Below are 27555 nucleotides of genomic sequence, written 5' to 3' on the forward strand. Positions count from 1 at the left end.
ACACTCTGCTTGCAATCTCTGCACATTTTTCCTTAATATGTTTTTCTTACTGTATTTAGTTTCCATAATATAAGCTAAACCCACAAAGCAACTAGGGAGCATGTAAAAAAGAATCTAGCAAGAGTACATTAATTTCTTTTCTAAGAATTCATTATTTGGAGGCAAGGAAGAAAAGAATTGTATTTTTTTCATACCTGAGAGACTGATCTAGTGTCATTCCTGTGAAATCAAAAAACTTCAGATATTCTTCTGCAACTAGTTTGCTAAATTCATTGCTGTGAGAAAACAGAATAGACTTGTTTACTGAAATGGAAACTGTTAACACATACACACACACAGAGAGAGACAGAGAGAGAGAGAGAGACTCAGTCAGTAGCCTTGAGTCAGAACGTACTTCTTGCCCAGGTGTTTGGCAACATCAGATCTTTTGAATCTATCCAGATGATAAAGCCGTTTGGCCAGTCTTTTGGCTGCTTCCAAGTTGCTGCTAGTACCATTACTGAGACTTTCTGCAGTCTCCTTTTCCAGAATTTCAGTGCTCCCCATTTCAGAATGAGACTCTAGCCGTGTTGTTTTCGCCTCAGCATCACTATGAAAATTGATAAAGACAAAATAGAAAAAACGTTTTTCTTCTATGTTAAGAAGGGTAATAGCTTAATTAGCATGACATCGTAGAACCAACCAAATAAAAATGATTTAAATGAGATCATTTTATCATGAAATACTGCACAAAATATTTTGTTCCTATATGTCAAAAGACTAAAGAAATGATAACTTAAACTCTACATAAGCGAATCTCAAGATTTTGCTCTCAGTATCTTTACATTTTTGTAAGTACTGAAGTCTCCAAAAAGTTTCTATTTATGCAGGTTTTATCATTGATATGTACCATTATCAGCAGTTAAAACTCAAGTTTTAAGCATTCAGTAATTCATTTAAAAATAAACCCACTTTATGTACTATGTATTTTTATTAAAAATAATTATTTTCTAAAACAGCATAAAATCCAATAATTTACATTTTTTTACAAATTTCTTTAATGGCCAGCTTTTACAACACAACTGGATTCTCAGAACCACTCTTGCATTTGATCTGTAACAATGCATTGTTTTGATTTAAGAAAATCTGGACTGACAGAGATTTGGTTAGAAAAAGGATATATTTTAATATCCCTTTTGAATAACTATGGATACACCTGATACAACAACAACAAAAAAGACAAGGAGTAATCTCTTAGAAGTTAGTTACTATACCGAATCTAAATCTATACCAATGTACCTTTCATACTTTCACACTAAGATCTGTGCTCTATTTTGAATAGATCTTTTATCTCCATGTGATTTTCTGGCACTATGCTTTGATCATTTGTAAATATCTATAGACTCAATTCATTATACAACAGTATTACAATCACTTTCATTAAAATCACTATTATAAAAAAATCGCTATCTTCAGGAGAATCTAAGTACTAAGAATCTGCCAAGCCTTTGGTGGCAGATAGAAGTTTTCTGAAATGTTAATTTTTGATCAAAAGCCTAAATTTAACCATGGCTAACAATGCTGTCAGTTGTTCTCCTTACTCTATACATTTCCAAGAAAAAGTGTGCCAATAACCATAGTTTGTCATTCTCTCAAGGAACAATGGCACTCTAAGAAAAACAAGTGACAGATTTATTGCCTCAACTCAAATGATATGTGATTTTCCTGGGGACAACCATCAGGAGCACAATGGCGTTATTCTCACTTCTTCACACATGAAATTAAAAAGACATGAATTCAGGCATCAAAATGTAATAAATTTAATTTGTACAGGTTCTAGCAAGGAGTTTTAGGTGAAACTGCCCTTTGTTTTGACTAAGCGCATGGTAGTGAAGAATGAACTGACACTAGATCAGTGTGGCACATGGCCTTGATGTCCACATCTTATTCCCCTGTTGCTTTTGTTCCCTACAATACCAACAGAGTGAAAAGGGAAATAATGCAGCCACTGTGAAATGCAGGAGTGAAACCCCGTAACCCCAACAAACCTCCTGTAGGAGGGAAGCTCCACCAGCCACAAACTATAGCCAATGGCAGGTTACAGCATGTTACCTTAGCACAACACTAAAGCAGTGAGGACACAGTAATTTCCAAATCTCCTTTTTCACTCAGCAACATATTCATGATAAAATACTTTGCTTATAGGTAGGTTCAGGGTAAACCAGGTTGACATTACCAGTCATTTTGCCTGGTAAAGGTTAACATTACCAGTCATTTTATGAAAACTTAATATTCAATTATTATCTGAAGCATACTTATATAAGTAAACTCATGGTAGAAATTTCATTGTAAGAAAAATTCATCTCCCATGCTCATGGATTGGTAGAATCAACATAGTAAAAATGTCGATACTCCCCAAAGTAATCTACATGTTTAATGCAATTCCCATCAAAATTCCAATGACATTCATTAAAGAGATTGAAAAATCTACTGTTAAATTTATATGGAAACACAAGAGGCCACGAATAGCCAAGGCAATACTCAGTCAAAAGAACAATGCTGGAGGTATCACAATACCTGACTTCGAACTATACTACAAAGCAATAACAATAAAAACAGCATGGTACTGGCACAAAAACAGACATGAAGACCAGTGGAACAGAATAGAGGACACAGATAGGAAGCCACACAACTATAACCAACTTATCTTTGACAAAGGAGCTAAAAATATACAATGGAGAAATAGCAGCCTCTTCAACAAAAACTGCTGGGAAAACTGGTTAGCAGTCTGAAAAAAACTGAAACTAGATCCATGTATATCACCCTATACCAAGATTAACTCAAAATGGATCAAGGATCTTAATATCAGACCACAAACTCTAAAGTTGATACAGGAAAGAGTAGGAAATACTCTGGAGTTAGTAGGTATAGGTAAGAACTTTCTCAATGAAACCCCAGCAGCACAGCAACTAAGAGATAGCATAGATAAATGGGACCTCATAAAGCTAAAAAGCTTCTGTTCATCAAAAGAAATGGTCTCTAAACTGAAGAGAACACCCACAGAGTGAAAGAAAATATTTGCCAACTATACATCAGACAAAGGACTGATAACCAGAATATATAGGAAACTTAAAAAACTAAATTCTCCCAAAACTAATGAACCAATAAAGAAATGGGCAAGTGAACTAAACAGAACTTTCTCAAAAGAAGAAATTCAAATGGCCAGAAAACACATGAAAAAATGCTCACCATCTCTAGCAATAAAGGAAATGCAAATTAAAAGCACGCTAAGATTCCACCTCACCCCTGTTAGAATAGCCATCATCAGCAACACCACCAACAACAGGTGTTGGCGAGGATGCGGGGAAAAAGGAACCCTCTTACACTGTTGGTGGGAATGTAGACTAGTACAACCACTCTGGAAAAAAATTTGGAGGCTACTTAAAAAGCTAGACATCGATCTACCATTTGATCCAGCAATACCACTCTTGGGGATATACCCAAAAGACAGTGACACAGGTTACTCCAGAGGCACCTGCACACCCATGTTTATTGCGGCACTATTTACAATAGCCAAGTTATGGAAACAGCCAAGATGCCCCACCACTGACGAATGGATTAAGAAAATGTGGTATCTATACACAATGGAATTGTATGCAGCCATGAAGAAGAACGAAATGTTATCATTCGCTGGTAAATGGATGGAATTGGAGAACATCATTCTGAGTGAGGTTAGCCTGGCCCAAAAGACCAAAAATCGTATGTCCTCCCTCATATATGGACATTCGATCAAGGGCAAACACAACAAAGGGATTGGACTATGAGCACATGATAAAAGCGAGAGCACACAAAGGAGGGGTGAGGATAGTTAAGACACCTAAAAAACTAGCTAGCATTTGTTGCCGTTAACGCAGAGAAACTAAAGCAGATACCTTAAAAGCAACTGAGGCCAATAGGAAAAGTGGAACAGGTACTAGAGAAAAGGTTAGATCAAAAAGAATTAACCTAGAAGGAAACACCCACGCACAGGAAATCAATGTGAGTCAATGCCCTGTATAGCTATCCTTATCCCAACCAGCAAAAACCCTTGTCCCTTCCTGTTATTGCTTATACTCTCTCTACAACAAAATTAGAAATAAGGGCAAAATAGTTTCTGCTGGGTATTGGGGGGGGCGGAGTGGGTGGTAATGGAGGGGGTGGGGGCAGGGAGGAGAAATGAACCAAGCCTTGTATGCACATATGAATAATAAAAGGAAAAGGAAAAATAAAAAAAGAAAAATTCATGGTTATTTTGGTTTTGCCTACTAAGTGTAATATAAAATATTTACCCAAAGAACTATGTTACTTATAATCAAGTACTTTTTATAATTAAGAAATTTATACTCCTGGGATTGTTTCCACATATTTTTTCCTATAGATAACAATTATTAAGTAGTAAAAACAAATGTCAAAGACAGGATTTTCTTCACAATTAAACTGCTACTTACTGCTCATTTCTCATGGCATACATTTAATCAATCCATGAAAATAATATACATCCTACATATATAGTAATGGATTGACTTTGATAAAATATGAGAAGCTTATCCTAATAAGCACATATTTGAAAAATTTACACTCAATTATGCCTCCCATAAACCTCTTCCTACACATTTGCCTTTTCCTTCTACTGCCTTGCCAGACCAATTTTATGATCTATGTGCATCAGATTCCTCAATCTTCTTAAACAAAACAAAAACCATCAACGAAAGGACAAAATAAGGAACAAAGCAAAGATAAATACCTCCATTCCTAGATGGCTTCATTCTGTCCCATTTCATGACTTATGAAATTACTTGAACAAAACAGAAAATGTTCCTTTTAAATCAGAAAGTCCAGTGATCTGATGGCAATACAAACTCACCAGCAATAATACAGACACCAAGAAGCACCCATCACAACCCCTAAGGCACGCCCAGGCCATACTTCTCATAAGCTTCTTCCCAGTATTCTTGTTCTGCTGACCTACTCAGCCTTCCAAGGATCTAGCTCCCTGTGGGGTCCTGTCACTATGACCTCACATTCTCACTAGAGTGTTTACTGTTGGGGATTTTGTAATGTTTTTATAGCACTAATAAAAACAGAAGCCAGAACACAAGGCCACTGTATATCAGGGGAATAAAAAAAACAATGTGGCCGAGCCTTGTTCACACTTGGTAAAGTGGACTGATGATCCCTCTCAGAGGGATTACACCCCATTCTGTTTTCCTGAAGACACAGAACATTGTCCCTCCAGCCTGGAGATTAGATGTTTTTAGTAGTTTAGATGCTCCCTCCTTTTCTATAGTATAGTTCAGCTTTCTTCCCTGTTTTTCTTCACAATCTCAAGCAAAATCCCTACCACTCAAACTTAGAAAGGTTCTTAAAAGGTTCTCCCTGTGTTATAGGTAATGGTTTGCTGAGGCCTGTACGCCATACCTCCAAGCAAATACGGTAACACACTCCCAACAAAATAATCCATCATCAATCAAGTAAAGGATCAGGTCACTGAGTCCCATCACCACACATTCTCATAAACTTTTAACATATCAGATTATCAGATTTTCCAAAGAAACTTATTGGAACACCCAGATATCCAAATTTCAGATAAGCAAACAAACAAACAAAAAAAACCTACCAAATAGTGCATAGAACATGTTTATACTTTAAAAATTATTCATTCTTTACCTGAAATTCAGCATCCTACATTTTACCTAGTAACCTTATCTCCTAAAATATTTGTTCAAAACCTAAAGAATTTCAATAATGGTGTTCCCTGACTATCAAATGTTTCATAATCAAATTCCTTATGGATTTATTGATTTATTTCTGTGATTTGTATTTTTTTCCATAGTTTTAGAAAAATAGTAAATAGTTTTATCAAAACTTTCAGTTGCCTATGATCAACCCATTCTTCTCTATAACATTCTCTCAGTACCAAAGGAAAACTCTTTTCTTTGTATTTTCATCTTTCTCAGTCTATCAACTGCCATCAGGAATGTGATAATATGCTAAATTTGCAAAACTCCTACTTTACAGAAGAATGCACACTCTCTGGCATGCCATACAGAGCTCAACACAAGCAGGCACCCCCTTCTCGTTCAAAGTTCCCCTCTACCATATCCCTCATGCTCTTACCACAGAGAAACTGGGCTCACATGGCTCTTCCACATGTTGTTACCTTCCCCACTCTCATCAGCCCCACAGCCACCACCCCCAACTGTGCAAACTCTGACTCTACAGAGCGCAGGTGAAATAACAGCCTTTCTGAGAATCATTCCTCAACCCCGCCCCCTGCTGACTCTTCAGTTCACCTGCGATATACCTTTTCTGTAACACTGTCTTTTAAAACTCCCAGCTCCCTCACCTGATACTACCTTCAATTCCACTTTGTGTCCCCCATCACAACTCAGAGTGAGTTGAAGTTACTCAATAAAAGAATGCAAGACCATTCCATCATGTCCAGATTCTCCACTGTCCTCTATGCTCTGCTATCAATAATGACATGTAGTGCTAACCTTCATGACGAGCAATCCTGGAAAGTTCTCAATCACTTAACGTAAGCAGGAGGAAGCAGATATATTGCCTCAGTTCCTATTTTCTTTGAACTTATATTTTTAAAAAATAAAATTTTTATTTAATCATGGTAATAGAACTAGAACAAGACAAACAAGGAAGATACCAAAATGGTGGCTAGAGGGAGGAAGCAGAAAGCGTGCTGCCTAAAGTGAAATCTTGGAGAGATGCTGGAGACACACCTTGCAGACAAGGCTTCCAAGAACAGGCAAAACTTTGACCCCACCACACCTCCAGCCTGCGCAGAGAATCTCCACTTCATGTTGAACGGACAAACCAGGAGGGCTCCAGTGCCGCCAGCAGACAGTAGCACCCAGACAGCTTGGAAAGACGCGGACCACAAGGTGAGATAAGTATGTGGTACTTCCACAGACAACCCTGGACCAGATCAGCATAACCCCCAGCACAGACTGACCCTCACCCAGGGAAAAAAGAGAAACTGAGTAATAAGCAATAAGAACAATAAACACACATAGCAAAGAGGGTGGGGCGCACTGAGCTCTGAAGAGAGAGGGAGGGGAATCCCTTCTGGAACTGTAAATAAACAAACCAGGCCTGGCCAGAGAGGGCGGGAGTGGGGACATGCACCCAGCAACCAGGAGTGGGAAAGCTTGTGAGAGTGGCGGAGGGAGGAAACTCCACAGGATGGGGGGAAGACCCACCTCCCATGTGAGCTGTAAATAAATATGCAGGCCTGACAATGCGGGTGCAGTGTCACCTCCCCCAGTGTGCTTGGAAAGGGGAAAGCTTGTAGCAGCAGCTCACGCACAGGAGAACTCTGAGTAAACTAAGCCTGCAGGGCCAGGTGAGTGCTAAGCTCACCCCAGAGATCTGCATAAATAATGCCTCCAGCAACAGCAGGCTGACAGCAGCCGGCAGGCAAGCCACAGCCGCAGACAGGCATTCACAGACCTGTCTCCAGACTCTTTTTCTTCTCTTTCCCTACCTTTGATGAGAAAACAACCCAACTACACCTGCATGCTGAAAAACTCACTGAAACTATATTGCATTTGAACTTGGGACACTTTGTGGGGTTTTTTTGTTTTGTTTTGTGTGGTTTTATTTTATGTTTCCCCTTAGATGAGACAAATACAAAACAACATCTGAGGCACCATCTCCAGGATTGGAGGCTGAGGGACAAACACCAAAATTATTAAGACTGAAACTTCATTGCATTTGAACTTGTTTTTTTTTTCTTTCATTTACTTATTTTTTATTTTTATTCTTATCTTTATTCTTTTTATTTTTTATTTTCAATCCTCTCTGTGTCTCTCTAATGCCTTTTCAGCTTACGCTTCATTAGTACACTGTCTCTCCCTGTTTATATCTTTGAAACTTTTTTTGTTTGTTTTTTCTTTTTTCTTCTACTTGTTTATTTGTTTTTCCCTTTTCCTTGAACTTCTTTGCTTTCCATCCCCTCTTACCCATCCATTCTAAATATCACTAGTGCTATTATTACAAGCCAGAAAATACTTAATCGCATACAACACAGGGACAATAACAACAACAAGGGCAATGATGGGAAGACAGAAAAAACAGGGAAACCAGTTTTCCCACAGCAAAAAATTAGTACAGGAACCAGAGGGAAATGAAGAAAACATATACGCAGATCCAGACTCCAACAAAATGAAGATAAACTATGCCAAAGGACCGAATGAAGCCCACAAGAATAATTTAAAAGAAGACATACTACAGGTACTCAATGAAAATTTTATAGAGATGATACTGGATAGGGTCAACCAAAATGTACAGGAGACACTCAAGAAATTCCAAGACAACAAAAATAGAGAATTTGAAAAAGCAAAAGAAGAAATAAAGGAAACCATAGAAGCACTTTATAAACACCAAAGCGAAACAGAGAACACGATGAATAAACGGATAAATGAACTCAGGACAAAAAGAGACAACATTAAAGAGGAAACCACCCAGGATATGGAAAACCTCAGAAAAAAGAACGAAACAGAATTGCAAAACAAAACGAAAGGACAATCCAGCAGAATAGAACAAACAGAAGACAGAATCTCAGAACTTGAAGATGAAATGGTAATTAAAGGAAAAACTGAAGAACTATTAATTAAACAACTCAAGACCTGTAAAAAGAAAATGCAAGAACTCACCGACTCCATCAAAAGACCAAACTTGAGAATCATGGGCATCGAAGAAGGAGAAGAGGTGCAAGCGAAGGGAATGCGTAATATATTCAACAAAATAATAACAGAAAATTTCCCAAATCTAGACAAAGAGATTCCCATACAGATGCAAGAGGCCTCCAGAACACCAAACAGACCAGATCAAAATAGAACTACCCCATGACATATCATCATTAAAACAAGTTCGGAAACTAGGGAAAGAATATTGAAGGCTGTAAGAGAGAAAAAACAAGTAACATACTAAGGTAAACCCATCAAAATCACAGCAGACTTCTCAACAGAAACATTAAAAGCAAGAAGAGTATGGGGTGAGATCTTTCGGGCACTGAATGAAAATAACTTCAACCCCAGGATACTCTACCCAGCAAAACTATCATTCAAAATAGATGGAGCAATAAAAGTCTTCCATGATAAGCAGAAACTAAAACAATATGTGACTGCAAAGCCACCACTACAAAAGATTCTTCAAGGGATTCTGCACACAGAAAGTGAAAGCCAACTTAACCATGAAAAGACAGGCAGCACCAGACGACAGGAAAAGAAAAAGCAAGAAAGTAGAGAGTAACCTCAACTTAGGTACACACAATCAAAACTTCAAACAACTAAGACAAGCAAATGACAGGAATCACCACATACCTATCAATACTAACACTTAATGTTAACGGACTTAATTCACCCATCAAAAGGCACAGTTTGACGAAATGGATAAAAAGTAAGATCCAACAATTTGTTGCTTACAGGAGACCCACCTCACCAACAGAAATAAGCATAGGCTTAGGATGAAAGGCTGGAAGAAGATTTACCAAGCCAATGCCCCCGGAAACAGGCAGGAGTAACAATACTTATCTCTGACAAAGAAGACTTCAAACCTACATTGATCAAATGAGATAAAGAAGGATATTCCATACTAATAAAAGGGGAGTAATAATCATCAATCTGTACGCACCCAATGTCAACGCACCCAATTTCATAAAACATACCCTGAAGGACCTAAAAGCATATATTAATCCAACACAGTGGTTGTGGGAGACTTTAACACCCCATTATCATCAATAGATAGGTCATCCAAACAAAAAGTCAATAAAGAAATACAAGATCTAAAATATACAATAGATCAAATGGACCTACTTAATGTCTACAGACACATTTCATCCAACCTCTACACAATATACATTCTTCTCAGCAGCACAAGGAACCTTCTCCAAAATAGATCATATCCTAAGGCACAAAGCAAGCCTCAGCAAATATAAGAAAACAGAAATTATACCTTGCATACTATCTGATCACAATGCAGTAAAAGTAGAACTCAACAACAAAAGTAAAGATAAAAAACATGCAAACAGCTGGAAACTAAATAACTCATTACTTAATGAACAATGTGTCATTGATGCAATAAAAGAGGAAATTAAAAAGTTCCTGGAAGTCAATGAAAATGAAAACACAACCTACCTGAACCTCTGGGATACAGCAAAGGCAGTCCTGAGAGGAAAGTTTATAACCATCAGTGCATATATTAAAAAAGACTGAAAGATCCCAAATCAATGACCTAATGATACATCTCAAACTCCTAGAAAAACAAGAACAAGCAAATCCCAAAACAAATAGAAGGAGAAAAATAGTAAAAATAAGAGCTAAAATCAATGAAACAGAAAACAGAAAAACCATACAAAGAATTAATGAAACAAAAGGTTGGTTCTTTGAAAAAATAAACAAGATCGATAGACCCCTGGCAAACCTGACTAAAATGAGGAGAGAAAAAACCCAAATTAGTAGAATTAGGAATGCAAAAGGAGAGATAACAACAAACACTGTGGAAGTCCAGGAAATCATCAGAGACTACTTTGAGAACCTATATTCAAATAAATTTGAAAATCTTTAAGAAATGCACAGATTTCTAGATACAAATGATCATCCAAAACTGAACCAAGAGGAAATTAATCACCTGAATAGATCTATAACACAAAATGAAATTGAAGCAGCAATCAAGAGTCTCCCCAAGAAGAAAAGTCCAAGACCTGATGGATTCTCTGCTGAATTCTATCAGACCTTTAAAGAAGAACTGATACCAACCCTCCTTAAACTGTTCCACAAAAGAGAAAAGAAGGAAAACTGCCAAACACATTTTATGAAGCCAGTATTACACTTATTCCAAAACCAGGCAAAGACACCTCCAAAAAGGAGAACTATAGATTAATCTCCTTAATGAACACTGATGCAAAAATCCTCAACAAAATAATGGCAAACCAAATTCAATGACACATCAAAAAGATTATTAACTGCGACCAAGTAGGCTTCGTCCCAGGAATGTGGGGTGGTTCAACAAAGAAAATCAATAAATGTAATAAACCACATGGACAGAAGCAAAGACAAAAACCACTTGATCATCTCAATAGATGCAGAAAAAGCCTTTGATAAGATCCAACACCATTTCATGATAAAAGCTCTAAGAAAACTAGGAATAGAAGCAAAGTACCTCAACATTATAAAAGCTATATATGACAAACCTACAGCCAGCATTATACTTAACAGAGAAAAACTGAAACCATTCCCTCTAAAATCAGGAACTAGACAAGGATGTCCACTATCTCCACTCCTATTCAGCATAGTACTAAAGTTGATATAGGAAAGAGTAGGAAATACTCTGGAGTTAATAGGTATAGGTAAGAACTTTCTCAATGAAATCCCAGCAGCACAGCAACTAAGAGATAGCATAGATAAACGGGACTTCATAAAACTAAAAAGCTTCTGCTCATCAAAAGAAATGGTCTCTAAACTGAAGAGAACACCCACAGAGTGGGAGAAAATATTTGCCAGCTACACATCAGACAAAGGACTGATAACCAGAATATATAGGAAACTTAAAAAACTAAATTCTCCCAAAACTAATGAACCAATAAAGAAATGGGCAAGTGAACTAAACAGAACTTTCTCAAAAGAAGAAATTCAAATGGCCAAAAAACACATGAAAAAATGCTCACCATCTCTAGCAATAAAGGAAATGCAAATTAAAACCACGCTAAGATTCCACCTCACCCCTGTTAGAATAGCCATCATTAGCACACCACCAACAACAGGTGTTGGCGAGGATGTGGGGAAAAAGGAACCCTCTTACACTGTTGGTGGGAATGTAGACTAGTACAATCACTCTGGAAAAAAATTTGGAGGCTACTTAAAAAGCTAAACATTGATCTAGCATTTGATCGAGCAATACCACTCTTGGGGATAACCCCAGAAGACTGTGACACAGGTTACTCCAGAGGCACCTGCACATCCATGTTTATTGCGGCACTATTCACAATAGCCAAGTTATGGAAACAGCCAAGATGTCCCACTACTGACGAATGGATTAAGAAAATGTGGTATCTATACACAATGAAATTTTATGCAGCCATGAAGAAGAACGAAATGTTATCATTCGCTGGTAAATGGATGGAACTGGAGAACATCATTCTGAGTGAGGTTAGCCTGGCCGAAAAGACAAAAAAATCACATGTTCTCCCTCATATGCGGACATTCGATCAAGGGCAAACACAACAAGGGGACTGAACTTTGATCACAAGATAAAAGCGAGAGCACACAAGGGAGATATGAGGATAGGTAAGACACCCAAAAAGTTAGCTAGCATTTGTTGCCCTCAACACAGAGAAACTAAAGCAGATACCTTAAAAGCAACTGAGGCCAACAGGAGAAGGGGACCAGGAACTAGAGAAAAGGTGAGATCAAAAAGAATTAACCTAGAAGGTAACACCCACGCACAGGAAATTAATGTGAGTCAATGGCCTGTATAGCTATCCTTATCTCAACCAGCAAAAACCCTTGTTCCTTCCTATTACTGCTTATACTCTGTCTTCAACAAAATTAGAGATAAGGGAAAAATAGTTTCTGCCGGGTATCGAGGGGGTTGGGGGAAGAGGGAAGGGGCAGAGTGGGTGGTAAGGGAGGGGGTGGGGGCAGGGGGGAGAAATGACCCAAGCATTGTATGCACATATGAATAATAAAAAAGTATAAATTAAAAAAAAAAAAAGATAAAAGAAAAACCTAGGCTAAGATGTCAAAGTTCCTCCAGATACCCAGATTCAAAAGAATCCTAAAGAGCAGGTACAAATGGCTGCAGCTACAAGTGGAACAAAGGAGCCTGAGGCAGCAATATGCCCGCTTTGCCTTTTTTCAGATTAGAAATTCAGACACAGAGCCCTGGAACCAACAAACAAGAAAGCCACTCAAATGCATAGTTAACATGGTTGAAATGAAATTTAGTCAAGAAGAGTTCCAAGTGTATCGTAAGATACACATAAAACTCTGATGCATAAACTGCTTCTGAGAAAGGAAAGGAAAAAGAATGGTAGAAACAAAAAGCACTCCAGGCAGAGACAACAGTCAATGGAAAAGCGCACAGGCTGGTGCACCCTGGATGTGTCAAAACCAGCAAGGTTGGTGTAGCTGGGAATCAGTGAATGAAAGCAGTGGACCTAGTGTGAGGGAAGGAATACTATTTAGGGTACTTGCTTTGTGTAAGTATACACTATGGTGTTCATACAAGAATAAAATTTCTTATCATGCATTTCTCAGAATGTATCACTTTCATTAAGCAATACATGACTATGCCTTGATCTAGCAGTTAACACAGTGTTCGACAGACATTAAGTATGCCTGTGTGGCTGTATTTCCCCTGAAAGTGCAAATCTTCTGCAGGACCCTGAAGAGTCCACAGCAAAGCCCTGGGGTATCTCTGCAGTTTGGGGACTACCTTGTGCTTCGAGGCATTCTGAATAACCATGGTGACTTTGGTTTTTATTCTGAGTGAAGCAGTTAATGTTGAAGGGTTCTGAGCACAGATTCAATATTTAATTTATATTTCTAAAGAGAAATCCTTTACGATCCAAAATAATAGCTATAGAAGAGCAAGCAGGGAGACCAGCTAGATGGTACTGCAATATCCCAGAGAAGAGGTGGCTGGGTGGCAGCAGTGGATATCATTCCAGCTACAGCTGGAACAGGATGATCTGCTAACTGGTCCTCCTGGGAAGTATGAGAGAAGAAAAAAGTTAGTATTTCAGGCCTGAGCAACTTGTAAGGCAGAGGTACCACCATCTAAGACAGAAAAGACCAAACTTGGCACTGGTTTTGAGAAAAGTTCCATTTTAGACTTAATAACTTTTAGAAGTCTTTTAGGTATCTAAGGAGGTATATGGATATGAAATAGGCAACTCATTCAGAAAAACATAAGCCAGGTCCTCACTCTAGAGAGTTCTTAGTCTGCTTGCCAGAAGGGATGGGAATGGGAGGGTTTGGTGTTTTTCAAGGTCCAAGATGGTTCTGATGTAATGTCAGGATCCGAGTCACCACTCTCACCCATGTGAAATCATGTTAAGTCTCAAGAGAGGAAAGGGTAAAAGCTCTGGCTGGGGTTCTGGTAAAATCCTTTCTGCTTATAATAGAGAGCAAAAACTGCAGAGAGACAAAGTTGAAGGCAGAGATACCAGCAAGAAAAGGTATCACAATAGCGTTCAAATAGGAAGGAAAAGTATAATCTGAAAGATGTTTAGAGGTAAAATGAAGAACATGATGGGCATCTGAGATGGAGCTGTGTTCAGGGAGGGTAGAAATCTGACTTAAAATCTTAGTGCATTGTTGAGGCTGCCAACCAAGATGATGACTACAAGAGGAGGAAGAGAGTGTGAGTAACAGTGTGTGAACAGAGAAGGAGGAGAAAGGAAAGACCATGAGCTTACTTCAAAGACCTGTGAAGTAGAAGGTGTGAACAGGTTAACCTAGATAGAGGTTGCTGGAAGCCACAGCAACCAGTAGTGTCCCAGCAGTCACCTCCAAACTGAAGGGCAGAAACACCTGGCAAGAGGCTGTAGTGTTGAAACTGACCAAGGAGCCCTGAAATGTGCCCACAAAGCAGTGTATTCATTCAATTGAAATTCTCTTACAGCAAAGTTCCATTACAGCCAAAGGATGAGGAGGCCCTCCTTCACTTGATAATGTGACTGCTATATGTGAACACTCAATGTGATGGACAAGTAATGATTACTAATTAAGAAGGAGCTAAAAGCAAGTACCTGCTGAAGAGCTCCACTTAAACTGTCAAAGTTCCAACACTGGAACTTTGCAAAAGTTTGCAAAATGCTCATTGCAGTGTTTAGTCCAGAACAAACATTGCCAGCCACCAGCATCAGATCCATTTTTATCACTGATACCACTTTTTTTTTTCCTGAGGGTGGAGGGGGAGGACTGGGATTTGAACCTGGGACTTTACACTTGCTAGGCAGGCACTCTATCACTTGAGCCATGCCTCTAGTCCTTTTTTGATCTGGTTATTTTGGAGATACAGTCTTACCTTTTGGCCAGGCTGGCCTGGACCACATCCACCTATTTTAAGCTTCCCAATGTAGGTTTATGAGGGCTCATAAACTTTTACTTGGATTGGCCCTTAACCATTATCATCTCAATCTCAGACTCCCAAGTAGCTAGATTACAAGCATGAGCTACCTGTGCCTGGCTATGACTACCACTTTCAACATCATTGTTATTACTTGGTTAGTTTGATGATCACATGATGTAATGCATCTGGCAGCATTCTATTGAATATAAACCACTCTACAATGTCAATTTGCTTTCAGTGGAATTAGTACTTGGCTTTTACAAGAACTGCCTCAAATGAACTCATTTTTTGCATCTATGCAGAAGAGACTGCATCTTTCTTATGATTAAAGGGCCTTTGTGAGAGAAACAAACAAAGCCTAATTATCAAAGATCCTACTAGCAACTTCTCTGTTCAACACAGAAGTCAAAATTCAGTCTCTACAAAGAATTTTAATAATTGTCACTTGGAGATTCTGCTCTCCCCTCCCCCAGGATACCTTTCAAGGTTTACTCAGTTTCCTTGGTCCTACACTCAGAATTCCAGCAGAGGGCACCAATATGCAAGACAGCAGTCCAGAGTTGACCCAACTCACCCAGTGAGCACAACAGCCTGCACTTGTCTCTAAGGCACTGACTTCCAATAAGTATTTGGACTTTTTACTCTTTAGGGGTTCATACTTCTCTGGGAGCATGAGCCAAATGATGCAGGTTTTCACTTTTTATGTTTGCTATTTTTTTCCCCTTATCCTAAGTTGCAGTGCTTTTAGATCACTTTCAAATGAGAATGTAGTGTAATATTCTCATGTCAGCTTTAATAAAACCATACCACAGTAACTTGAAGTGAGTAATTTTCAAAAAAACTATTACTATAGCACCAGTTTGATAACTAAGGAGAAAAAAACAATTTTAAAGCATTTACATTACTTGCACAGAAGCCTCTTTGTGCAAAGTGGGACCAATGAACCCCAATTCCACTGGGCAAGAAAGAACAAGCAAATCACTTGCACTTTGACTAACTTTCTTGAAATGCTCTTAAGATGTCATCGGATATCCCTTCTGTCCACATCTGAGTCTGGCTAAACAGGTTTAAGTATAATTCTCTGCATATCAGAGGCTGGGCAGCCGGGGCTCCAAGATCGCCAGGTAAAGGAATGGAAGCACTTTCGCCAAAAAAACAGCAATGGCCACCCCACAAAGTAGGCAATCTTTACATACACAATGGAAACAATTTTAATGCTGTTCACAGTTTGCCAAATGGTGTTCATAACCAATGCTCCCTACTTTCTGCTTGGCACATGGGTAATAGCTGCACCTAACGCCAATCAGCAGAGTCTCCTCTGCGTGGGAAGCAGCGGCCAAAGCAATTAGGAGATGTATTCTAATTCTAGTTGGGTTTTTTGTTCAAAAGTATCTTTTTAAGTATTATCAATGCCTGCTAGAAGTTTCACCTTAAAATTTCTTTCTTTTTCACATGTTTTCTTGTGAATGATAGCATTAGGGACAAACTTCTAAAATTAACTTACTAAACATAGATATAGGTACCCTATTCCTAAACTAAACACTACAACAACTCAAAAGTATACTGGTAGCTGGGCATGATGGCACAGTCCTGTAAATCTCAGCACTAGGGAGGTTTATGCACAAGGATCGAGAGTTCAAGGCCAACCTGGGCTACATAGTGCAACCCTCTGTCAAAAAAGAAAAAATACACTTGTAAATGTGAATTGACATTTGATCAAATGCCCCCTTTCCTGTGGATGTGATAAGTAGTAGGACCCAGCCAGAGAGTCCAGAGAAGTGCTGCTCTCCTACTGCTCACACTCTCTCCTTTCCTTGTATAACTTCCCCAGCTTCTGGGATACAGGAGGCTTTCCAAATTCTTTCTGTGGTTATGTACTGTCCAGTTTCAACCATCTCTCCTAGTGTTTTCTGCCCTCTACCAATTCCCACGAAGCTTCCTCACTATCCTGGTCCCAGGATTTGCTGCACTTCTTTTCAGGGAACTGAGCTGCTTGTTTGTCCTGCAGTGCCCCTTTCTGGCTGACATCGACTATGTAGTCTCAGATTGCAAAGAGCTTCTATGCACTCCACACAGCTCCTACCACAGTAGCCTGCAACAGATCCTCCCTACAATGAATTTCCTCCAAGTGCTACCTTCTGCAGCTAAGCTGAAAGTTGCTGTATTGATTAATGGAAGGTTTCTTGGATTCACTTAAACTCAGACTGGAAATAGTGGGTCATTTTTACACTCTTTATTGCTCTTACAAATGAGTTTACAAGGACATCCATAATGTCCTAGTCTCTATGTATTTGATAAACACTTCTAGAATGTTTACTGGGCCTCACATTCTGCTCTAAGCACTTGGCATGAACTCAAGTCTCAAGCCGTGTGGTACCCTTATCATTTCCATTCACAAACTAGGAAACTGAAGCATGGAGAGGTTAAGTAACTTCACCAAGGTCACACAGATAGTGAGTGGTAAAGCTGGGACCGGAGCTCGTGCTGGATTTGTAGTTGCAGAGTTTGAGTTCTTTATAAATTGCAATGTGTCCCTTCTTTTATTACTATTTGTACTTCAGTCATGACTGTGGTATCAAGATGTCTACATCTTAAGGTATATTCATATAACTGGATGGGATTAGTATAGGTGCATAATATACAACCAAATTTGCACAAATTATTCCCCCTTTTTTTATTAAAGCACTTACTATATGCCACATACATTTCTCAGTGCCAGGGATACATACTCCGGCCCTTACAGAGTTTTATCTTTTAATGAGAAAGAGAATAAGCTAATTAATTACAGGGTCTTCCCTCCTTTAACCATTCCACAAATATTTATTGAAAAGTCAGTTCTCCACAACCACAGGTTTCAACTGACTGTAGCTAGAAGATATTCTAGAGGGAAAATCTAATCACATCTATACTGAATATATACAGTCTTTTTGTTTCCTTAGGACAAGAAAAGTGACAGCATGGAGAAGAATCCTCTATAGCTAAAGAGGGGTAAGAGGAAGGGATGGCCAGATTTCACTTACAGTTTCAAAGAAGCCCGAAAATCATGTTTAAGGAGAGCCAGTCCTAAAATATCCATGGTCAAAAAAGGTACAACTTACAAATTGTTGCTTGAATCATACATATCTTAGGCACACCTTAGCTTCCAAAGTTAATGACTATTTTTCAGTTCCTCCTCCTCTTCTCCAGCACTCTTCCAAAACCATAAATATCACCTAAGAACACAGACTCCATCAATCATTTAATTCACAGTGTAGCAGAAAGACCCATGGTATCCTCTGTCTAGCACTGTCATCAAAGGACTGGTCTGTGATTATGCTAAAGCTGAATTCACTCATCAGTTTTCTATCATGCTATCTAGGACAATGGCTAGCCCTTAGTGAATGCACAATAAAAGTCCCAAATCAAATTTTAAGCAATTTAAAAGGAAAAGTCAAGTGACTATGTGCTAATCTCAACACACCAATCAACAATAATGGAAGATGCCTGAAATTAGAATGCTTCCTTTAGTAAGTAAGCCCACATAAAAAGCAGAACATTTCAGCTGAATTTCGTTTTAATATTTTCCTCATGTAGAATACAATAGCTCTGACCAGTGGAGAACACCTGTCAATGAGGCCAAACTTTCCCTAGACTCTTTCCTTAGCCTTTACACTTTTTTCTTTAAGGTTACAATGGAGAATAAATGTGAAAGGAAACAGCAAGGTGGAGGGAGGTGGGGGGAATATCAACTAAATTTAGAAAAGTAAAACTGTAGTTACTAAATAGATTATATTAACTTTAAAAAAAAAAGTACCAGTGCCAATTTCTAAGCTTTATATATTTCCAGGCACTACTTTTAAACCAATTTCTTCCTATCTCTGCTTATTATATTTTTAAATAGTTAGCAAATTCTAGAGAACTATGTATGTATGCATCAATCTGACCTGCAAACTACCTGCAAAAGAATGAGAGGGAGTTTTTTGCTCTTTCATGCAAATTAAATCTGTTATTTGCTAACTAACTCTGCTTTTAAAGTATTTTGGTATTTTAAAACCGAAATCATGAGATTCTGGGAGGCGGAAAGAATTTAGTGACATGAGCTGGGACAGATTCAGTTATTAGACACAAGCCAGAACCACCTGTTCTGCAAGTAAACAGAATTAACAGGAGCCAGAATTTAGTGAGGGACTCCACCCCCAAGGGAGGAAGGAATGAAGGAAAAAAAGGAAGGATCATTCAGTCTTTAAATCAGATGGAAAGAACAGCCATCACACTCGCCGGCTAACATGTGGCAAGCCCTCTGCATATTATCATCTCATCTTAAAGACAATCACAACTTCCTACCCCTATTTCTTCATGTGAATTTTTCTTATTATTATTCATATATGCATACAATGCTTGGGTCATTTCTCCCCCCTGCCCCCGCCCCCTCCCTTACCACCAGCCCCACCCCCTCTTTTCCCCCCCACCTCCTTGATACCCGGCAGAAACTATTTTGCCCTTTCTTCATGTGACTTTTTAAAAGGCATCTCTCTGGACAGTTAAATTACAAAAAGAAATCCCCTTAAGGGTGCTTTAAGAAAAGCAGCTCCTGCCAGGGGTCATAGCTAAATAAGCAGAATTCAGAGCAGGGGTCTCCTTATATCAGAAGACTTTGAGTTGGTCCAGAGAAAGTCTGTTGTAATTAGGACAATTACCTGCCTTTAGGCTACATGGCCTCAAAAACCCAAACTCCAAACTTTCAAGCATGGACCACCTAACAACTCGGCCACATGCAGCACAGGAGAACAACTATGCCCAGAAGAGGACTCCTGACTCCAAATCCAACTCTTTTTGTCTAGAACAGGGATGACAATGTAAATACCTGATGACAAAGCCACCTTATCAAAGGGCAGGCTTAGTCTCCAAGGTACTATGGCAAATACTTTTCAAGCAAACTAAAAAAGACACAGAGTCTGGCCAAGGGAAAAGAGAGCACTTTCCAAGACCCAGAAAACCTGTAAGAAGGGGATGGTGTTATCCTTCAGTACCAGATCACAGCCTTCCTGCAAAGCGGGGAGGACACCAGAGGAACCAAAGATGCTACTGAAGAGAAGCAAGTGTCCCTTCTCCTCTGAGCTTTTCCCTCACTGAACATTCCTGAGCGAGAAAGTAAAAATGGTTACTGCTTTAGTAAACCATGCAACTATAAATATGTATTTCATTAATGCTTAGACACTTTTTTCACATTTCAGAGTTTGAAATTATGATAGTTTATGGGGTTTTTTTTTTTCTTTTTTTGTAGTACTGGGGATTGAACTCAAGGCTTCACTCTTGCTAAGCAGGCACTTTACCACCTGAGCCACTCCAGCAGCCCAAATTATGATAGCTTTCATGCAGCAAACAGTATAAGGCCTGTCAGCCAGGCAGTCATCAGATGTTCATTACCTGTGCACAAAGGAGAGTTATACTATTTGTTTAATCTTAACTTAATTGGTGTTTACAGTATCTTCAAAGAGATTATGCTAGGAGTTGGTATTGAGACAAAAGTATTATATATGCAAAAAAGTGTAACAAGAAAATAAAGTAATTCTTTTACGTAAAAATCTCTAAGTCTAAGAATTATTATAAGCAATTCGAGTACTAAAAAGCACGGTTCTCTGGTGGAATTTAAAATACTGATTCATCTCTCTATCAGTACCATCAGATTTCACACCACCACATAGCTGAGGGCATGGCTCAGGTGTAATCATGGCTCCGACCTCCAGTAACACACACAATCTTTTCAAATAATGAATTTTAAAAAGCTATACTTATTTGGTTTTACTGGTATGTCTTAAGATTTGATAACATTTTATTTTTAGGAAGTCTGTATTCTGTTCGTTTACAAGTTATGACAACCAAACAATGGCACTAAATTCTTAGTTTTCTGCTCCCTCTGTTTTGGTCAACACAAGGTTATTTAAAAATTCTGATTTTTATATTGAATTCTAGAGTTATGGCCAACTCTTCAAACCTCACTATTCAAAAGTCTCTCGATCCAATGCCTTTAAAATATTATTTTTCAGTGTAGCTAAATGAGATTTTTACAGCATCACTATTGTCCTTAGTGCACCAAGATTACATTTGAGGTATTAAATTTTTGCTTCTCCATTTTCAAAAAAAAAAAAACATAATGATATGAAGTTCCAAGACACTAACGTCTAAGATTATGGGTAGAACTATTCCTCATGAGAAAAATTACAGAGCTTGTATGAATTAGTTTGGAACAGTACTTATAATCAATACTTAAGAAAAATCAAATGCAAATGAGGTTTTCCTAACAAAATTGAGGAGTACTGTATTTCTCACTCTTTGAACAGTTTCTGTGGAAATGGAGAATATTCTATCAGCTAGTTCAAACACTACTGCAGATAATGTTAAGAAACCATGTTGCTTTAAGTCCAAAATTTTGGTCTCTTTCCCTCTTCCCTCTTCCTGCGTCACACATGAAAAATAACAACACTCCAACTCCAGGCAGCTTTTTAATTTCTATGCTCCTGGCTTCAAATATTTATTTATAAATATTTAAATATTCAAATATTTATTTATTTTTATTTTCAATCATAATGTAGTCCATCACCTAAAAATTTCTACTGAGAAGAGAATAACCAAGACAAAGAAAATTAAGTCTCCTAAAAGACAAATAACCACCATACTACGAAAAATAAGAAGGTCAAGTAATGCCAGTTTTATCTTTGTTTCTTTTGAGATAGGGTCTTGCTCTGCAACCCAAGCTGGCTTCAAACTCCTAACTCTCCTGCTTCAGCCTCCTGAGTGCTGGGATCCCAGCACATCCAGCTAGTTTTCTTTAACTTCTAAACCCCACACTGAGTCACCATGCATATCAGTATTCCTTGTAAAGACATTAAAGACTTAACACTCCTTCAGAAAGGAGGAATTTTACTTTGGTAGCCTTCACAAAACCTGGGAAGGGGGCCAATTTTTGTTTTGTTTTTCAGATTTATATACTATTTATTTCTCCTCCATTCCACATGGAACATACCCTTTGTGAAACAAGCATTCAAACTTCAGCTGCTATGAGATTTGTATACTCAAGATGCTTTCTGCATCACAGAAACATTGGTGATCTGAATCCAACAGATGGCCCCAGCACAGTAAGCATTAGACTTGAGAGAAGAAAAGAAACAAGAGGGAGGTGATCTGGACACACCTATGCCTTCCCACAAAGGGAATCTCAGGCAGAGCCCCACACAGAATCTGTCCTCTCTTACTCAATTCCTCCAAGGCGTCACCTACACATCATCTGAGACCAGAATAACCCAAGTGGTTTGTCAAGTACAACAGTCCACCCCGAGTATGTTCCTAAGACCTTTCGTCCCACCCCCAGCTGGACAAACGCCCTCAAGAGCAATGATCCACCTCCATAGAAAGCTAAGGTGCAAGCACCGTCAGATTCACCTTTTGAAATGCTGAGAGTCGGTGACTGGCTGAGATCCCTGAGGTGAAATTGCCTCTCCCTAGGCCAGCATATCTCCCTAGTGACAGCCTGCTTCCTGACCTAAATGCCACATACAAGGTGTCAATGTTAACTGCTCAGAGGATCCACATCTTCCCCAAGAAGATGTTATCAGAGGTGAACCCAGAAAACAGCTTGTACTTCAGAGAACATGCAGACACATAGCATAGTACACTGACCTCACTAAAATATTAAACCCACATTTGTATACATATCCCAGCTTTGATCAAAAGTAAAGCAATGCATGTCAGATGACCATGTTCAGGTATTTGGAAGTTACAAGTACAAGCATATTTCCTTAACTATCCTTCTCTTGGGTCCTGGCCCACTTAAATCCTGTCCCAGCATACATGCTCACAGAAAATGATAAACCAATATAGTCAATCAGTTCTATAAAGTTTTGACTTAAGCTTTAGTTTTAAATTTTATTTATGAGGCATATAAGTCATACCTCTTATTTTATCAAGAAGGAAGAAAGGGAAGGAGAAAAGAGGAAAAAAAAGAATTGAAACGGAACCTGCTGTTAGCTGCAAAACCACCCAAAAAGCAAGACAAACCTACCAGCCCAGAACTTGCATTTGGAGGATCCACTCCTTCTTTCGGGATTGGTAGAAAACAGGATTCACTTTAACATCAGTCTTAAAATTCATTTTTTAAAGTCTCCTTCATCTCCAATGAAATCATCTGAGCGGTCCTGGTTTCACATTCTAAACTGCTATTGCTGGCCTCAGGGCTGATAAACTGAACATCTTGTAAATCAATTCTCACCAATCCTTCCAAAAGAACTTTCCCCCAGCGACTTAAGACTTCAAGTGGCAGTAATAGCACAGGTGTGAATTTTCCCCTCCCCTTTATTAGAGGGGCCAGAAGTCCTGTCCGACTGGCACAGGGTGTCTAAATTCCAAAACTGGCTGCAACACAATGTCACCAGCTCTAAGCCACCCAAGAGATGACGTTTTGGCACCTTGTCACAGTGTTGTCACATGCTAGTCACTTCATAGCAACCAAAATACTTCCAGAGCAACCCATAAATATTTAAAACTTGCCAAAGTTGGGAGGAAGCTCATCCTTATAAATGGGCGTAACGCTGTAACTTTTGTGCTATCCCAATTACAGATGGTGTGTTATACTAAATACCAACACACTCATCCCTACTATGTTCACAAGTGTTTCCTAATACTGTGGGAAGGCAGCCTGGAAGCATTATAAACTTAATGGAGGAAAAAAAGTGAGACTCAGAGAGGTTAAGTAACTTTCCCTAAGACACACAAAGCTGGAACTGAGCCACACCTATCTGTCTTCAATCCTAGAGTACTTCCCATGGTAACCAATCCATTGTCTAATATAGATCTTAAATAAAACTGAAAGAAAGGCAAAACAGAAAAAATTAATGGGTTCAGACAGACCTCCAAAGTAAGTCCCCTTTCACAGTTTTAGTTTCCTCATATGTAAATAATGAAGAACACAATACCTGTCCTCAAGGATTTCCATGAGGACTGAAGCTGGCCACTCAAAAACAGTTACTACTCCCTAATTTTTTTCTTTTTTGTGGGATTGGGGTTTGAACTCAGGACTTCCCTCTCGCAAAGCAGGACTCTACCTTGAGCCATATCTCCAGTTCATTTTGCTCTAGTTATTTTGGAGATGGGGGCCTCAATGAACTATTTTTCCAGGTTGGCCTTTGAACAGTGATCCTCCCAATCTCAGCCTATCTAAGTAGCTAGGATTATAGGCATGAGCCTGAATTCTTGATTTTACAAAATAGAAATAGGAGGAAAAAAAAAAACAAAACACCTCCCAGTCAGAGACTCACAACTGTATAAGGTATAACTGCTTAGAGGCTGCAACCCCATCCTAATCATCTTTCATTTAACTAGAGGATAAACATAAATCTTCATCAGTAAAAATTAACTCAGAGGTTATTTTGAATGAAGACAATTTAAGATGATTCATACTCTGAACACCACTACTTTAAATGATCAAAATTTCTGAAGGACTGAAAATGACTTGTGAAAATCTGATCACTTCCCCAACCTCCATGTGCAGCTCATTATTGGCTTTAAAAATACTAGAAAAATCAGAACATTCAATAGAACCTGTGTATTACTTTACAGTCACTTCATTTTGATCAGATGCTCAAGTTTTCCTATATTTTCCCCCTTACATAAAATTAACCATCATAATTACTTTTGCTGTATCAATCTGATGAGGCCAAGAGATACCCAGACAGCAATACTGTTTCTGGGTGTGTCTATGAAGATATTTCCAGAAGAGATTAGCACTTGAATTTGTGAACTGAGGTAAGCATGTGGTCTTTTTCCATGTGGGTGGGCATCATTCACTCCTTTGAGGGCTTGAACAGAACCAAAGGCGGAGGGTGGATGAATTTAATCTCTGCCTGACCTGTTTAAGCACAGGACTTGAAAAGTATCATGGTTTTGTAGAACATCATGGTTAAGAGCAAAGGCCTAAAAGGAAGGCAGTACCACCTAACCCACCACAAAGTTCCCCCACTGATAACAATTACTGAGCATCCACACCTCATTCTAACCTTGATATGAATAAAGAATGAAATATAGCTCCCAACATCAAGGAGTGAACACAAACTTTGTACAAATAACTGTAAATAGTACAGATATATATAATTGAGCAGCTACTGCTTCAATTAAAGAGGTAAAACCCTGCCCAACACTGGGCAAAGGGTAGCACTTAACAGGTGGACAGAAATGAAAGAAAGATTCCCCCAGCACAGAGAAATGGCACATGCAAGTCACATTGCTTATTCAAATCAAAGCAAGGGGCTGATGTCACTATATTACAGGGACAGGAGAAGGGGCAGCAAGAGACAGGCATGGAATGCTTGCGCAAGGGAGCCAGGGAAGACTAAGTGGGTAGGAAAAAAAAAAAAAAAAAGAAACAAACATATCTGAAACAAATAACTCATGGAAAATTTGTATTAAATGAACCTGGATTTATAAAGTGCTTAAAATAGTGTCTGGCAATAAGTGCTATGAGCATGTTTAAGAGGATGAGACAGAAGATGAGTGATGGGGGGTATCAACCTTACAGTAGACTACTACCAACGTCCAGGAGATAGGTGAAAAGGACCCTATATGAGTACACAGATGATGAAGCAGAACTGCGAGAAAAGTAATAAAACTGGTAGAATTTCATAGCCAATTATATATGAGAATCTTGAGTGAGAAATTTAGATAGACAGGCTTCAGATTTAGAAAACTTAGTGAATCAAACAGTACCATTAGCTAATCTTTAACCAAGATAAATATTTTTAAATCAGACTGTCAGGAAGAATATAAATAATATATTTAATTATTTTTTAGTAAGAAATAAAATCTAATGTTTTGCATACTAAAATCACTTTGGTACCAAACTCCTTGTTAAGGTTGTACTTATTTTATAGGGAGAAAAAAACCCAGAAAGGTTGATAAGATAATCCTTGAATTGCATAATTAAAAAACGCAAGCAGAACTTTAAGCCAAGTCCTCTGGCTCCTTGGTTGGTAATTACTTTTTTTTTTTTCACAGATTTGCCAGAAGGAATACCTCATCATTATTCTTTAGCCTTCTATTTTTTTCCTAAAACAACTGTAAAAGCCAAAAATCCCTAAAACAGAAACTGATTCTAGGCTTATATAGTTGCTGGTTTTTCCAATGAAGAGTCTGTGGTATCTATACTGGTAATGAGGACTGCCAAAAATACTTATCAATATTAAAAGTCAAGTCCATTTACAAGTTTTTAGCAACAACCTAGTGGCCTCATTCAAGTTTTGATAAAAGAAACCATCTTATTCATGAAGTATTTCTTGTCATATGTTAATGTTAAGGCAAAGTGCTTAACACTTAAAATACAGAAAAACCAAAAACTTTAAAAATACAGAAGTGATAAAGTTGTAAGGTTACAACATAAGCCAGGAATCTTTAGATATGTTCCATCACCAAGGGGGCTTTACTCTTAATCCAACACCCATTCTACTACTACTGCTGGAATGTCATTTCCTTTCTCACAAACATCCCAGTGCCTACAGAATCAAGTTCAAACTCCCTAGCATGGTACCTATCACTGTTCCTGGCATGGTGTTCTGAGATGTGTTCCATCTGGCTGGCCACTACAGCCCCCAACACCCCCACACACACATACCTTGTATATGCTACAGTTTCCTTCAATTTTCAGTGTCTTTCCTCCTTTCTAGCATATAGAAATCTACTCATTCTTCAAGGCTCACATCAAATGCTGTATGAGGTCTACCCAAAGCCTTGATTGGCATGACTTTATAAAATCATGTAGCACTTTTGTTATACCTTTAGTAGGGCATTTCTTTAATTCTGTCCTGAAATAAAATGTGATGTGATTTAAAAGATGCTTCAAAATTTGAAATATTTAATTTTATAAACAAAATTTAAAAGGCTACTATTTCACAGAACATGACAGGAAAAAACTGCTACCATTTTTCTCCCAGAAAATTCTGTAGACACCAAATCTAACTAATTTCTATTGAATAAACTTCCTGGATCCCATGGGCTTCTCAAGCTCCATGGGCCTTACAGTCTTTGGACACTTTAAGTGCTACTGTCAAAATGTTCTGTTTGGTCTTCCCATTATAAACTCTTAACGGTTCATATCTAAAACAGATCCATTGTGACTGAATCTTGCCTTATACAAGGGGTTTGCTATTTACCAGGAGGACAAAGAACAAATGTATGATCTTTTAAAAGAGTAGTAGCAGAAACTGTCTTCTGTTCCAAGCAGACAAAATAGTAAGTACCATTAAATTTTGACTATTAGACCATCAATTAATTTCATTTATTAAATTTGGAGCTAACTTTTAAAAAACTGAGTCAACTAAAGAACTCCATGGCTGAGAAAGATCAAAGGACCACATCATAACCCAATTCTGCCCCTTCGCAAGGCGTACTGCTCCCACTGCCTGTGAGCATGCAGAAATCTGT

The 27555-nt window shown here is 38.4% G+C and overlaps 1 protein-coding gene across 10 annotated transcripts in view; it reads right to left on the reverse strand.

The window, feature by feature from the left end:
- The window catches only part of Psd3 (pleckstrin and Sec7 domain containing 3), a 498369-nt gene that overhangs the window by 243027 nt on the left and 227787 nt on the right, over nucleotides 1-27555 (reverse strand). For 9 of the 10 annotated variants that reach the window (XM_074055085.1, XM_074055084.1, XM_074055086.1 and 6 more), the window contains 2 exons: nucleotides 395-589; nucleotides 195-275 (listed from right to left, as the gene is read on the reverse strand). In XM_074055085.1, coding sequence (XP_073911186.1) covers nucleotides 195-275; nucleotides 395-589 — 276 coding nt within the window. Of the gene's footprint in view, nucleotides 1-194; nucleotides 276-394; nucleotides 590-23149; nucleotides 23529-27555 lie in introns of those variants that run through there. The other variant, XM_074055091.1, reaches the window with a different exon arrangement.

The sequence above is a fragment of the Castor canadensis genome, chromosome 14 (genome assembly GCF_047511655.1).
Source record: "Castor canadensis chromosome 14, mCasCan1.hap1v2, whole genome shotgun sequence".
NCBI lineage: Eukaryota > Metazoa > Chordata > Mammalia > Rodentia > Castoridae > Castor > Castor canadensis.